The sequence below is a fragment of the Anser cygnoides genome, chromosome 1 (genome assembly GCF_040182565.1).
Source record: "Anser cygnoides isolate HZ-2024a breed goose chromosome 1, Taihu_goose_T2T_genome, whole genome shotgun sequence".
Classification (NCBI taxonomy): domain Eukaryota; kingdom Metazoa; phylum Chordata; class Aves; order Anseriformes; family Anatidae; genus Anser; species Anser cygnoides.
In genome coordinates, this window is record NC_089873.1 from 1128119 (window position 1) to 1143073 (window position 14955).

A 14955-nucleotide genomic window follows, 5' to 3' on the forward strand; every position below is an offset into this window, starting at 1 on the left:
ACACATGGCCATGGTGACACAGGTGTGTGGCACGGGGTGTGTGGGCATGGGGACACGGACACGGGGACACAAGGACATGTGGACACAGGGACATGGGAACACAGGTGTGTGGACACAGGGACAGAGGGACACAGACATATGAGGACACACGGACACGCAGGGACACGGACACATGGGTACAGGGACACGTGGACATGGGGACACGCAGGTGGGTGGCACAGGGGTGTGAGGACACGGACACGGGGACAGGGGGACACAGACACTTGGACACACAGACACCAGGACAGAGGGACACAGACATACGGGGACACACAGGTACAGGGACACGGGTACAGGGACACACAGACACACACGGACACACGGACATGGGGACACAGGTGTGTGGGCATGGACACACGGACACAGGGACACAAGGACATGTGGACACAGGGACATGGGGACACAGGTGTGTGGACACAGACGCAGGGACACAGGGACAGAGGGACACAGACATGAGGACACACAGGGACACGGACACGTGGGTACAGGGACACAGGGACATGGGGACACGCAGGTGGGTGGCACAGGGGTGTGAGGACACGGACACACGGACACGGGGACACAGCCACTTGGACACGGGCACACGGGGACACATGGCCACGGCCACACGGCCACGCCGTTATGAGCACACCGATGCGGCCACACGGACACGTGGGGTCGCGGCCACCCAGCCGTGTGCTGCGGGGACGCGCTGCACGACACCGCGCGGGCACGGCCCCCGCTGCACGGCCGCACCGCGCGCCTGCACACCCCGCGTGCACCGCACACCCACAGGCGCTGCACGCACGCACCGCACACACTCGTGCACGCGCGCGCACTGCATGCGCTGCTCACTGCACAGCTGCCCGCGCACCTGCACGCACACTGCACACTCGGGCACTGCACACCTGCCTGCACGCACACGCACACACACTGCACACACACACACTGCATACACTCACAGGTGCACACATGCACTGCACACATGCACACACATTCATGCACTCACACACTGCATGCACACACGCGCACACACTGCATACGCTCATGCACACACTACACACACTCATGCACGCACACGCTGCACACTCATGCACTCACACACATCATGCACTGCACACACTCATGCACTGCACACACACACTGCACACTCATGCACGCATGCTGCACACTCATGCACTCACACACACATGCACTGCACACACTCATGCATGCACACACTCATGCACTGCACACACACGCACTCACACACGCACTGCACACGCACACTGCACACCCACCCACGCACACACTCACACTCGTGCTGCACCCAGGGCAGCAGCAGCGCCCGTAAACCCGCAGCAGCCCCAAGCTGTGGGGCCGGGGCCGTGGCTGCGTCCCCGTGGGGGCGGCCAGCCCCGTGCTGGGAGGGGGGGCAGGTCAGGACCCCCCGGTGCCCAGGGCAGGGCTCTCCACGAGCACCGCCGCGCTGCCAGGCGTCACCACGAGCGTCACCACGCACGGCCCCAGCCGTGCCGCTGGTCCCCCCCATCCGCCCCCCGTGTGTGACACCACCATGCCCCCCGGTATTTGTGCCCCCCCCATGACATGTCCCCCCCCGAGGTGTCCCCCTGCCTGGCACCAGCCCCTCTGTGCCCCCTGGTGCTGCCCCTGCACCCCACGACCCCCCCTTAGGACCAAGCTTTGGGCTGGTTTTTGGACCCAGAGCCCCCCAACCCTCCCCCCAGCCCTCCCCCCAAGCTTTCCCTTCCCCAGGCCGAGCCCCCCCAGCTCCCCCCACCCCGCAGCAGAGGGGCTCCAGCCCCTGAGCACCCTCGTGGCCTCCTCTGGGCTCGCTCCTCCCTGCGCACACCCATTGCACGCCCCTTGCACAGCCGCTGCCACCGCGCCACCACCGTGGGACACACTGACCTGGGGGGTGTGCAGCAGTTGGGGGGGGGGTGCAGGCGTGCAAAGCTGTGCCATGGTGCACGGCGCTGTGTCACGCTGCACAAACTCACGTCACGGCGTGCAAAGCTGGGTCGCTCCGTGCAAGGTCGCACAGCTGGTGTGCAAGCTCGCAGCAGTGTGCAGATCTGTACCCAGAGCGGCAAGGCTGGGCCACGTGGGCAGAGCTGTGCACGCACCAGGGCCGTGGTGTGCAAAGGCACACCTGCGGCGTGCAAACCTGCGCCAGCGTGCGAGGCCGTGCAATGGTGTGCTGGGGTGTGCAATGGTGTGCAAGGCTGTGCAATGGTGTGCAAGGCTATGCAATGGTGTGCAAGGCTGGACCTGGTGTGTAAATCCATGCAATGGTGTGCAAGGCCATGCAATAGTGTGCAAAGATGTGCAATGGTGTGCAAGGCTGTGCAATGGTGTGTAAATCCATGCAATGGTGTGCAAGGCCGTGCAATGGTGTGCTGGGATGTGCAACGGTGTGCAAGGCCGTGCAATGGTGTGCAAGGCCGTGCAATGGTGTGCTGGGATGTGCAACGGTGTGCAAGGCCGTGCAATGGTGTGCAAGGCTGGACCTGGTGTGTAAATCCATGCAATGGTGTGCAAGGCTGTGCAATGGTGTGCTGGGGCATGCTGGGCTGTACCACAAGCGTGCAAACCGTGCCCACACTGTGCCCCCCCCCCCCGCCACCATGGTTCAAGCCCCCAGGGCCGGATCCCACCGTGCCCCCCCTCACACCCCCTGCCCCCGGTGTCACGGCGCTGGGGTCCCAGGGGGCAGACGCAGGCACAGCCACGGATGCTCCAGGTCTTTATTTGTGGCCCCTCTGGGGACCCCTCGGGACCCCCCAGCCCGGAGCCTGTCCCTAAGTGCCTGAGGGGCTGTGGGGTCCAACGCCCCCCTCCCCCAAGAGGAGGGGGCGAAACGGGGGGGGTGCAAGCAGCGGACTACGTCCTACGCACCCCTACAGGGTGCAGCACCCCTGGGGGGGGCCCAGATTGGTGGGGGGTCCCGGCCCCCCGCTGCCGAGGGGTCCAGCCCCGGTGCGGCGCCGCCGTCCCGGTGCTGCCGGTGCCTAGCGGCAGGGGGGGGGGCTGGGGGGCGACGGGCATGGGGGGGGCCCGGCGGGGACCCCCCTCGCAGCCCCTCTTCAGTGCAGCCGCTTCTGGTAACTGCAGGGGGGGGACAAAGCGGGGAGGGGGGGGTGAGTAGGGGGGGGTGTTTGAGGACCCCTCCCGAGCCCCCCCGAGGCTGGCACCACGTCAGATCCTGGTGGGGGATGGGGAGGGGGGCTGGGGATGGGTGGGGGGGTTGGGGGGATGGGAAGGGTGGGGGGATGGGGAGGGCCCCCCCGGCCCCCCCCGTACTTACATGGCAGCACCGTAACGCTGCGCGGGGCGGGCAGCGAGGGAGAGAAGGGACAAGGTCACGGCCCCGCCACGGCCCCCCCCCCCGCGCAGAGGGGGTCCCCGGGAGGCGGGGCAGCCCCGAAGCCCCGCCCCCTGCCCATTAACCCCGCCCACAGCCCCGCCCTCCTTAGCTCCGCCCCCCAACCCCACCCATGGGTGTGGCCAGCAGAAGCCACGTGGCCGGCGGGCAGCCGGGCAGCCAATCAGCATGCAGGACGGACAATCAGCAGCCAGGCAGCCAATCAGCATCCAATCTAGCCAATCAGCATCCAGTCTAGCCAATCAGCATGCAGAACTACCAATCAGCATCCAGCCTGGCCAATCAGCACCCAGGCCCAGCAACCAGCACCTCCACCGGCCAATCAGCATCCCAGACCAGGCTCCCAGCCAGCCAATCACATCGCAGCCAGCCCACCGCCTGGCCGACCAGCGCATCGTTCAGCCAATCAGCAGACGACCTGGCTGGCTGGCTAGCCCCGCCCCCTGCCAGAAGCCCCGCCCCCTTATAGGCCCCGCCCCCTGCCAGAAGCCCTGCCCCTTTATATAAACCACACCCCACTCAATAACCCACACCTCATTTGCATAAACCACGCCCCCTTTACACAAGCCCCGCCCAGTTCAGAAGCCCGAAGCCCCGCCCCCGGGTGCCCCCCACCCCCCCATGGGGTTCCCCCCCCCAGCCCCCCCAGTCCCCACCACGGCAATGGGGGCCCAAGGCAGGATCTGACGTGGTGCCCCCCACCCCCACCCCAGTCACCCCCACCCCCAGGGGGCCACCCCCCCCCCCCCGAGGACCCCCCTTCCCCCCCCAGGTCCAGGGGGGTCACTTACGAGTGGAGGCCGTGGACCCCCCTCGGCCTGCGCCGCCATGGTGCGCTTCTCGAACTTCAGCTCCCCGAGTACATCATGGACCTGGGGGGCAGCGGCACCGTGGGCCCCCCTCCCCGTCACCCCCCCATAGTGCCCGTGGGGTCCCCGTGGTCCTTGGGGGGGGGGGTCCCCGTGGTCCCCGCCACCCCCAGGGTGCCCCAAATCCCCGTGGTCCTTGCGGTCCCCACGGTCCTTACGGGGTCCCTGTGCTCCCCGTCACCCCCAGGGTCCCCCCGCGGTCCTTGGGGGTCCCCACTCTTCCTGTCACCCCCATGGTCCCTAAAGTCTGCGCGGTCCCCATGGTCCTCGTGGGGTCCCCATGGTCCTCGTGGGGTCCCCGTGCTCCCCGTTACCCCCAGGGTCAAAGTCCCTGTGGTCCTCGTGGGGTCCCCACACTTCCCCTCATCTCCAGGGTCCTTATGGGGTCCCCGTGCTCCCTGTCGTCCCCAAGGTCCCCAGGGTCCCCGTGGTCCCCATGGTACCCAAAGTCCCCTGCGGTCCTCGTGGTCCCCAAGGTCCCCGTACTCCATCACCCCCCAGGTCCCTGTGGTCCCCAAGGTCCTTGTGGGGTCCCCGTGCTCCCCATTGTTCCCAGAGTCCCCGTGGCACTCAAAATCCCTGGGTCGCCAAGGCCCCTGTGTCTCTGTGGTCCCCAACGTCCCCACGTCCCCATGGTCCCCATGTTCCCATGTCCCCAAGGTCCCTGTGTCTCTGTGTCCACAAGGTCCCCGTGTCCGCAAGGTCCCCATGGCCCCCAAGGTCCCCGTGTTCCCATGTCCCCAAGGTGCCCATGTCCCCAAGGTGCCAAAGGTCCCCATGTCCCCACTTCCCCAAGGTCCCCAAGGTCCCTGTGTCCCCAAGGTCCCCAACAGTCCCCGTGTCCCCAAGGTCTCCATGGTCCCCAAGGTCCCCACGTCCCCACGCCCCCGTGTCCCTACGGTCCCCATATCCCCATGTCCCCAAGGTCCCAAAGGTCTCCAAGGTCCCAAAGGTCTCCAAGGTCCCCATGCCTCCACAGTCCCAAAGGTATCCACGGTCCCCGTGTCCCCAAGCTGTCCCCCGTGTCCCAAGGTCCCCGTGTCTCCACGGTCCCCACGGTGCCCATGGTCCCCAAGGTCCCCAAGGCCCCCTTGGTCCCCATGTCCCCAGGTACCCAAGGTCCCCAACCAAGGTCCCACGTCCCCAAGGTCCCCAACAGTCCCCCTGTCCCCGAGACCCAAGGTCCCCGTGTCCCCAAGACCCAAGGTCCCCATGGTCCCCATGTCCCCAAGGTCCCCAAGGTAACCAAGGTCCCCGTGTCCCCATGTCCCCGCGCTCACCGCAGCAGGGAGAGGCTGCGGGCGCCGATGTCCTGGCAGCCGTGCTGGATGCCGGCGATGAGGTAGGGCACGAACTTGTGGATGGAGCCCTTGTCCTGCACCGAGCCCGACACCCCCTGCGCCACCTTCACCGGGTCACCCTCGCTGCAGGGACGGCCACCGGGGGCTCAGGGCCGGCCGGGATTAACCCCCCCCCCACCCCCCCAAAAGCCACAGACCTGAAGTAGCGCTTCTGGCTGCCGCCCTGCTCCATGGCGTCGAGCGAGCCCATGCCGCGGTACTTCTTCAGCCGCACGCCGTCCGAGAAGAAATACTCGCCCGGCGCCTCCGTGGTGGCCGCCAGCAGCGACCCCATCATCACTGCGGGGCGGGGGGGGCGCAGCCGTGACCCCGTCCCCGTGTCCCCCACCCCACCCCCCACCCCCCAAGGACCCCGCTCACCCGTGGAGGCGCCCAGCGCCAGCGCCTTCACCACGTGCCCCACGGTGCGGATGCCGCCGTCGGCGATGACAGGCACGCCGAAGCGCCGCGCGTACTCGGCCACCTTGTAGACGGCCGTGCCCTGGGGGCGGCCGCACGCCATCACTGGGGGGGGGGGGGAGACGGACACACACACAGGGGTGGGTCGGGGGGATGTGGGGGAGCGGGGGGGTTGAAGGGGGGCCGCAGGGGGTCCCCGCGCACCTTCCTGGGTGATGCAGATGGAGCCGCAGCCCATGCCCACGCGCAGGGCGTCCACGCCGGCGTCGATGAGGTTCTTGGCTTGGGCTGCTGTCACCACTGCGTGTCCCGGGGGGACGGGGACACCGCGTGTCACGGGGTGGGGACGGAGCCCCCCCGCCCGCAGCCCCCACCTCACAGCCCCCTGCCCGCCCTAAATTGTCACCCCCCAGCGCCCCCCAGCCCAGCCCCGTGGTGCCACAGTTGCGCACCCCAATGGCCCCCCTGTCCTGCTCAATGCCCCGACCCTTGCCCCACTGCCAGCCCCCAGCACCCCAATCTGCACCCCACAGCACCCCGAGCTGTGCCCCCCAGCACCCCAACCCCTGCCCCACTGCCAGCTCTAGGGCACCTCGACCCCTGCCCCACGGCACCCAAGTGTCCCCCTGTTCTGCTCACCGACCCGCGGCTCCCCAAATCCTTACCCCGTGGCACCCCAACCTCCTCCCCACTTTGCTCCCCACCCCATGGCACCCCAAAACCTGCCCTACTGCCAGCCCCACAGCACCCCAATCAACCATCCCCTGGTTCTGCTCCCCATCCCATGGCACCCCAATCCCCACCCCACGGCACCCCAAACCCCACCCCACGCAACCCAAACCCCACCCCACCGCACCCCACTCTTTCACCTCCCCACCCCATTACCCCCAAACCTGGGGGGGGGATTCCAGGCCCCCGAGGTCCCCCCCACCCCCCCGCGCTCACCGTTACCCCCGATGACCTGCAGCTCGGGGTACTTCTGCTTGATGTAGTGGATCATGGCGATCTGGTACACCGAGTTCCCCTGCGACGAGTCCTGCGGGGGGGGGGACAGCGGCACGGAGTGGAGGGGGTGTATGAGAGCCGCCCCCCGGCCCCCCCCGGCCCCCCACCCACCAGCACCACCACGTCCACGCAGGCCTGCACCAGCAGGTCCAGGCGGTACTTGTCGTCCTCGCGCGTGCCCACGGCGGCCCCGCAGAGCAGCTGCTTGCGGGCGTCCTTGGAGGCCAGCGGGAAGTCGCGGTTCTTCTGCAGGTCGGTGCGCGCGATGATGGCCACCAGCTCGTCGCTCTCGTTCACGATGGGCAGCTTCCCTGCGGGCGCGGGAGGTGACGCCGGGCAGGGATGGGGCGGGTGTGGGGTCGGGGATGGGGTTTGGGGTTGGGGATGGGGTTTGGGGTCGGGGATGGGGTTTGGGGTCGGGGATGGGGTTTGGGGATGGGGTTTGGGGATGGGGTCGGTACCTTTTCTTGCTGCGCTGCAGGATCTCGTTGGCTTCCTTGAGGGTGACGCCGGCCGGGGCCACCACCAGGTCGTTGCGTTTTGTCATCACCTGTGGGGCCGGGGGCACCGGGGGTGATGGTGGACCCCAGGGGACCCGTGTGGCCCCTCAACACCCCCCATCCTGCACCCTGACCCATCCCCACCCCGGTGTCCCACCCCACCCCACCCCACCCCATCCCATCCCCACATCCCCCCCCCGTCATCCAACCTCCTTCCCCACCCCGTTCCGTGTCCCAGCTCTGTCCTCAGCCCCTCCCCTGCACCACCGGCCTGTGCCCCCCCCATCCCACCCCACCCCTGCATCCCGTGCCTGCGTCCCCGTCCCACCCCCATCCTCCCTTCCATCTCATGCTCCATCCCCATCCCTGACCCCATCCCCATCCAATCCCATCCCATCCCTTCCCCATCCCATATCCCCATCCCATCCCACCCCAATTCTCCATCCCCATCCCACCCCAATCCCATCCCATCCCCATCCTGTCCCATCCCCATCCCATCCCCTCCCCTCCCCGCCCCAATTCTCCATCCCCATCCCATCCCAACCCATCCCCATCCCATATCCCCCCCCCACATCCCCATCCAACCCCATCCCCTCCCCTCCCCACCCCAATTCTCCATCCCCATCCCATCCCAACCCCATCCCCATCCCATATCCCCCCCCCCACATCCCCATCCAACCCCATCCCCACCCCCTCCCCACCCCAGTTCTCATCCCCATCCCATCCCAAGCCCATCCCCACCCCATCCCCATCCCCACCCCACATCCCCATCCAACCCCATCCCCACCCCCTCCCCCACCCCAGTTCTCATCCCCATCCCATCCCATCCCATATCCCCATCCCATACCCCCATCCAACCCCATCCCCTCCCCTCCCCACCCCAATTCTCCATCCCCATCCCACCCCAACCCCATCCCCACCCCACCCCATCCCACATCCCCATCCAACCCCATCCCCTCCCCTCCCCACCCCAGTTCTCCTTCCCATCCCACCCCAATCCCATCCCCACCCCACCCCATCCCATATCCCCATTCAACCCCATCCCCTCCCCACCCCAATTCTCCATCCCCATCCCATCCCAACCCCATCCCCACCCCACCCCATATCCCCATCCCACCCCAATTCCCCCCCCCCGCCCCCCCCACCTGGCTGAGGTGGGTGCCGCGGGTCGCGCTGCGCCAGGAAGTCGATGTCCCTGGAGGTGACGATGCCCTCCAGCCGGCTCCCCATGCGCCCGCTCTGGGTCAGGGGGATGCCGGAGAAGCCGTGCCGCAGCTTGGCCTCCAGCACGTCGCCCACCGTGTGCGCGGGGCTCAGCACCACCGGGTCCGTGATGAAGCCCTGCTCGAAGCGCTGCGGGCACGGCCGGTGCGGGGGGGGGTGATGCTGGGATGGGGTGGGGGGGGGTTATGGGGGTCGGGGGGTGATGCGCGGGGGTCCCCCCCCTCCGCTTACCTTGACCTTGCGCACTTCGTTGGCCTGGAACTCGGGGGTGCAGTTGTGGTGGATGATGCCGATGCCGCCCATCAGCTGGGGGGGGGGGGGCAGCGGGGGCACAGTGGCAACGGGGGGTGGGGGGGGCCCCCGCCCTGCGCCCCCAAAGTGTAAAGTGATGGGCACCCAGACCCTGCACCCCAAAATGTGCACCCCAACGTGTAAAGTGATGGGCACCCCGACCCCGCACCCCAAATCAGGCGGGGGGGCACCCCAACGTGTAACGTGATGGGCACCCCGACCCCGCACCCCAAATCAGGCGGGGGCGCACCCCAAAGTGTAAAGTGATGGGCACCCCGACCCTGCACCCCAAATGTGCACCACCCCCCCCAACCGCACATCATGGGCACCCCAACCCTGCACCCCCCCCAGTATAATAGAGGGGTGCACATCCCAACCCTGCACCCCAAAACCATAAAGCGATGGGCACCCCGATCCTGCACCCTGAGCCAGGCAGGGTGGGCACCCCAAATGTGCACCCCCCACCCGATGGGGTGGGCACCCCAAGTCTGTAACCCCCAAAATAACAGGGGGTGGGCACCCCAACCCTGCACCCTGACCTCGCACAGGGGTGGGCACCCCAAACCTGCACCCCCTACCAGACAGGGGGGAGCACCCCAAATGTGCACCCCCCCACCCGATGGGGTGGGCACCCCAAGTCTGTAACCCCCAAAATAACACAGGGGTGGGCACCCAGACCCTGCACCCCGGCCCCGCACAGGGGGTGGGCGCCCCAAACCAGACAGCGGCGGGCACCCCAACCCTGCACCCCCAAGCCGTAAAGGAATGGGCACCCCGACCCCGTACCCCTACCAGAGGGGGGGGGGCACCCCAAATGTGCACCCCCAACCAGACGGGGCGGGTACCCCAAGCCCATAACCCCCAAAATAACACACGGATGCGCACCCCAAACCCCGCACCCCCAAACCGTAACGTGATGGGCACCCCCCCCCCGCACCCCAAAAGCCCCGGGGGGGCCCCCCCCCCGCTCACCGCCATGGCGATGGCCATGTCCGACTCGGTGACCGTGTCCATGGGGGACGAGATGAGCGGGGTCTTGAGCGTGATCTTGCGGGTCAGCGCCGACGTCAGGTCCTGGGGGGGCCGAGAGACCCTCTCCTCCCTGCCCCCCCCCCCCACCGGGGGGCACCCCCTGGGACCCACCCACCCCCCCCCCCACCCCTCACCATGCCACCCCAACCCCAGGGATGTGGGTGGGTGTCACCCCCCCCCCCCCCCAGCCCCAGCCACCCCAGGGGGGTCACGGTGACACCGGGGGGCGCGGGGGGGGTCACACGGATGTCACCGGGGGGGGGGGACGGGGGACAGGACCCACCACCTCGTCAGCCGTGAAGTCGATGAAGCCGGGCAGGATGAGGAAGTCGCTGCGGGGGAGGCATGGGGGGGGGGTCACCCGTGGGGCCCCCCCAGCCCTGGTACCCCCAAGGGACATGGGGGGGGGGGGCATGGGGACAGGGGAGCCCATGGGGGGTGCGGGGTGGGGACACTTGGGGTGGCCCCATGGGGACATCAGTGTTTGGGGGGCCAACGTGGGCTGTGGGGATGGGGGGGGGACATTTGGGGTGGCCCCATGGGGACGTCGGTGCTTGGGGACCCCGGTGCCACACTGGGCATGGAGTCGGGGCTGGGGACCCCAAACTGGGCTTGGGATCCCTGGACCAGGCTGGGGATCCCTGGGCCAGGCTGTGGACCCCCAAATCGGGCTGGGGGACCCCTGAACCAGGCTGGGGACCCCCAAACCGGGCTGGGGACCCCAAACTGGGCTTGGGATCCCTGGACCAGGCTGTGGACCCCCAAATCGGGCTGGGGACCCCAAACTGGGCTTGGGATCCCTGGACCAGGCTGGGGACCCCCCAAATCGGGCTGGGGACCCCTGAACCAGGCTGGGGATCCCTGGGCCAGGCTGGGGACCCCCAAACCGGGCTGGGGACCCCCGAACTGGGCTGGGGACCCTTGAACCGGGCTGAGGATCCCCCAGCTGGGCTGGGGACCCCCGAACTGGGCTGGGACCCCCTGAACGGGGCCCGGCTGGGGACCTCCGAACAGGGCTGGGGACCTCTGAACCGGACTGGGGACCCCAAACTGGGCTGGGGATCCCTGGGCCATGCTGAGGACCCCCAAACCGGGCTGGGGACCCCCGAACTGGGCTGCGGACCCCCAGGCCAGGCTGGGGACCCCTGAACCAGGCTGAGGACCCCTGAACCGGGCTGGGGACCCCCAAACCGGGCTGGGGACCCTTGAACCAGGCTGGGGACCCCCGAGCCAGGCTGGGCCCCCTGAACCAGGCAGGGGACCCCTGACTCGGGCTGGGGACCCCCGAACCGGGCCGGCTGGTGCGGGGGGTGCAGGGGGGGTGCAGGACGGGGCCGTGCCCCCCCGTACTTGTAGGTGAGGCCGTCGGCGGTGGCGAAGAGCTGCTGGGCGCTGAGCCCGTCCTCGGGCACGTAGCCGGTGCCGCCGCTGATCAGGTAGTCGGCCATGCTGGGGGGGGGGGGGGCACGGGGGTGGCACCGGTCCCGGTCCCGGTCCCGGTCCGGTCCCTGCCCGCAGCAGCCCCGGTGCAGGGCGGGGCCGGCCCGGGGGGGGGGGGGGCCGGGGGGGGCCCCCGCAGCTCCGCCCCGGGGGAGGCACCGGCGGCCGCCGCAGCCCCCCCGCGCCTCCCGGCGTGCCCCGGCGCCGCCCCGCTGTGGTCCGGTACGGCCCAGTATGGCCCAGTATGGCCCGGTACGGCCCCCCCCAGCTGCTGCCTCCCAGCCCCGGTAACTCCAGCTGCCTCCCAGTAGCCCCCGGTAAGGCCCGACCACGTCCCAGTAACCCCCCCAGTAGCATCCGGCTGCTGGCCGCCACCCCCCAGTAGCTCCCAGTATCCCCCAGTGCTTCCAGATCATGTCCCAGTTCCCTCCCTTTACCTCCCAATACTCCCCCCAGGTCCCCCAGTAACTCCCAGTGCTTCCAGACCGTGCCCCAGTACACCCCAGTGCTGCCCCCACCCCCCAGTAACTCTCAGTACCCCCCAGTTCTTCCAGGCCAGTTCCCTCCCAGTACCCCCAGCAGTGCTGGGCCAGCTCCCAGTTCCCTCCCCAGCATCCCCAGTGTTGCACCCCCCATCCCCCAGTAACTCCCAGTACCCCCCAGCAACTCCCAGTACCCCCCAGCACTGCCGGACCAGTTCCTAGTTCCTGACCAGTAACCCCCCTAGTCACTCCCAGTACCCCCAGTCCTGCTAGGCCAGCTCCCAGTTCCCTCCCAGCACCCACCAGTACCAACCCCCCAGAAACCCCCAGTACCCCCAGTCCTGCTGGGCCAGCTCCCAGTTCCCTCCCAGTACCCCCAGAAGTGCTGGACCTGTTCCCAGTTCCCTCCCAGTAAACCCAGTGTTGTTCCCCCCACCCCCCAGTTCACTTCCACTACCCCCAGCACTGTTGGACCAGTTCCCAGTTTCCTCCCAGTAGCCCCCAGTACCCCCAGCCCTGCTGAACCAGCTCCCAGCTCCCTCCCTGTTCCCTCCCCAGTATCCCCAGTGTTGCTCCCCCCACACCCCAGTACCCTCAGCACTGCTGGACTAGTTCCCAGTTCCCTCCTAGTACCCCCCAGTCGCCCCCCAGCAGTGCTGGACCAGCTCCCAGTTCCCCCCAGTCACTCCCAGTACCCCCCAGAAGCGCTGGACCAGCTCCCAGTTCCCTCCCAGTACCCCCCAGTTCCCTCCCAGTACCCCCCTAGCAGTGCAGGACCAGCTCCCAGTACCCCCCCAGTTCCCTCCCTGTACCCCCAGCAGAGCTGGACCAGCTCCCAGTTCCCTCCCAGTACCCCCCCACTCACTCCCAGTCCCCCCCAGTTCCCTCCCAGTTCCCTCCCAGTACCCCCCCACTCACTCCCAGTCCCCCCCAGTTCCCTCCCTGTACCCCCAGCAGAGCTGGACCAGCTCCCAGTTCCCTCCCAGTACCCCCCCCACTCACTCCCAGTCCCCCCCCAGCAGAGCTGGACCAGCTCCCAGTTCCCCCCCAGTCACTCCCAGTCCCTCCCAGTACCACCCCCCAGTACCTGGGCCGCCCCTCGCCCATCCCGGTCCCGCAGCGCAGCGGCCCCCGCCCGGGAGGCTCCGCGCCCGGCCCCCGCCCGCCCCGCGCCGCTGCGCCAGCCCCGGCCCCGCCCCCACCGTGACCACGCCCCGGCCCCGCCCCTCCCGCCCCCGGCCCCGCCCCCCTCCCGCCCCAGGCCCCGCCTCCATCAGCTTAGGCCCCGCCTCCATCAGCTTAGGCCCCGCCCCTCCCGCCCCAGGCCCCGCCCCCCATCCGCTCAGGCCCCGCCCCCCCGCCCCAGGCCCCGCCCCTCCAGCCACAGGCCCCGCCCCCGACCACGCCCCCCGGCCCAGCCCCGCCCCCCCCCGCTGGGACCCCCCCCCCCCCCCCCCCCCCCGGGGGCGCCCCCCCGGGCTTTGGGGGTGTCCCTGAGCTCGGGGTGACCCCCCCCGGGTCGCTTGGGTGCCCCCCATGTTCGGGTGCCCCCCCTGCATTTTGGGTGCCCCCCCCCCCTTGCTTTGGGTGCCCCCCTTTATTTGGGTGCCCCCCCCTTTATTTTGGGTGCCCCCCTTTCTCTGGGTGCCCCCCCTTGCCCTGGGTGCCCCCCTCCCCTTTATATTGGGTGCCTCCCCCCCTTACTTTGGGTGCCCCCCCATTCTGGGTGCCCCCCCTTATTTTGGGTGCCCCCCCCCCGTTGCCCTGGGAGCCCCCCTATTCTCTGGGTGCCCCCCCCCTTTATTCTGGGTGTCCCCCCCTATTCTGGGTGCCCCCCCCCTTTATTTGGGTGCCCCCCCCCTTCTGGGTGCCCCCCCTTCTGGGTGCCCCCCCCTTTATTTGGGTGCCCCCCCTTTCTCTGGGTGCCCCCCTTGCTCTTGGTGCCCCCCCCCTACTTTGGGTGCCCCCCCTCTCTCTGGGTGCCCCCCTCCGGGTGCCCCCCCCTTCTGGGTGCCCCCCCCCCCGGGGGGGGCCCGGTGCTGTTTGTGCCGTTCGGCGCTAACGAGGCCCGGGGGAGGCAGCGGGGAGGCAGCGCCCGGGGGGGGTGGGAGGGCAGCGGAGGGGGGGGGGGGGGGGCGAGTGCTGGTGGGGGGGGGGGGGTTGGGGACACTCAGCGGGATCCCCCCGTGCCCCCGCTGTCACCCGTGGGTGCGGGATTAACGCCGCCCCCCCCCCCCCCCCAGCTAATCCACGGGGCAACGTCCGGGGGGGGGGGGGTCAGGGGCACACGCGTGTGCGAGGCCGGGGGGGGGGTCACGGGGGGGGGGGGGGCTCCCCACGCGTGTGCACAGCCCCGGGGGGGGGGGGGGCGCCCCGCAGCCCACTCGTGTCCGCGCACACGCCCGGACCCCGGCCGCCCCCCCCAGGCACGAAGCGGGGACCCCCCCCGAGCCCCCCCCGACCCCACGCCCCCCCCACGCCCCCCCCGCGCCCCCTCCCCACCTGCCCTCGTGGGCACCCCCGCAGGCGGGCGCTGCAGCGCTGCCTCCCGTGGCCGTGTCCCGCGTGGGAGAGCCCCGCGTCCGGGGGGGGCGGCGGCGGGGGGGGCGGCTCGCAGGGCTCGGGGGGGGCCCTCCATGGGAACTGGGGGGGGACACGCGGGGAAAGGGGGAAGGGGCGCGCGGAGGGGGGGGGGGGTCACGCGTGGGGGGGTCACACCGGGGAAAGGGGACACGGGGGGGGGGGCACGGGGGGACCGGCGGGGGGGGGGGGGCAGGAGGGGAAAGAGGGGTCCGGGGGGGGCCCGGTTCTAAGGGGGGGGGGGGGTCCCGGGGGTGCCTGGGGGTGCCTGGGGAGGGCCGGGGGGGGTCGGGGGGGGGGCGCGCGGGCCCGGCGCTCCGCTGCTCCTTCCTCGGGCGGCCGCGAGTGGTGAGGGGGGGGGGCACCGGG

At 70.0% G+C, this 14955-nt stretch overlaps 1 protein-coding gene across 1 annotated transcript; it reads right to left on the reverse strand.

Annotated features, from left to right (window-relative positions):
* Positions 1–2950: 2950 nt before the first annotated feature.
* IMPDH1 (inosine monophosphate dehydrogenase 1) lies at positions 2951–13236 on the reverse strand. The gene is given in 18 exon segments (XM_066995325.1): positions 2951–3126; positions 4195–4209; positions 4211–4262; positions 4265–4275; positions 5553–5696; positions 5771–5912; positions 5994–6137; positions 6237–6332; positions 6978–7068; positions 7149–7349; positions 7501–7587; positions 8683–8703; positions 8705–8890; positions 8993–9067; positions 10025–10126; positions 10368–10416; positions 11435–11533; positions 13094–13236. Coding segments are annotated over 18 exon segments (1557 nt in total). The 5' UTR covers positions 13114–13236; the 3' UTR covers positions 2951–3104.
* Positions 13237–14955: the final 1719 nt, after the last annotated feature.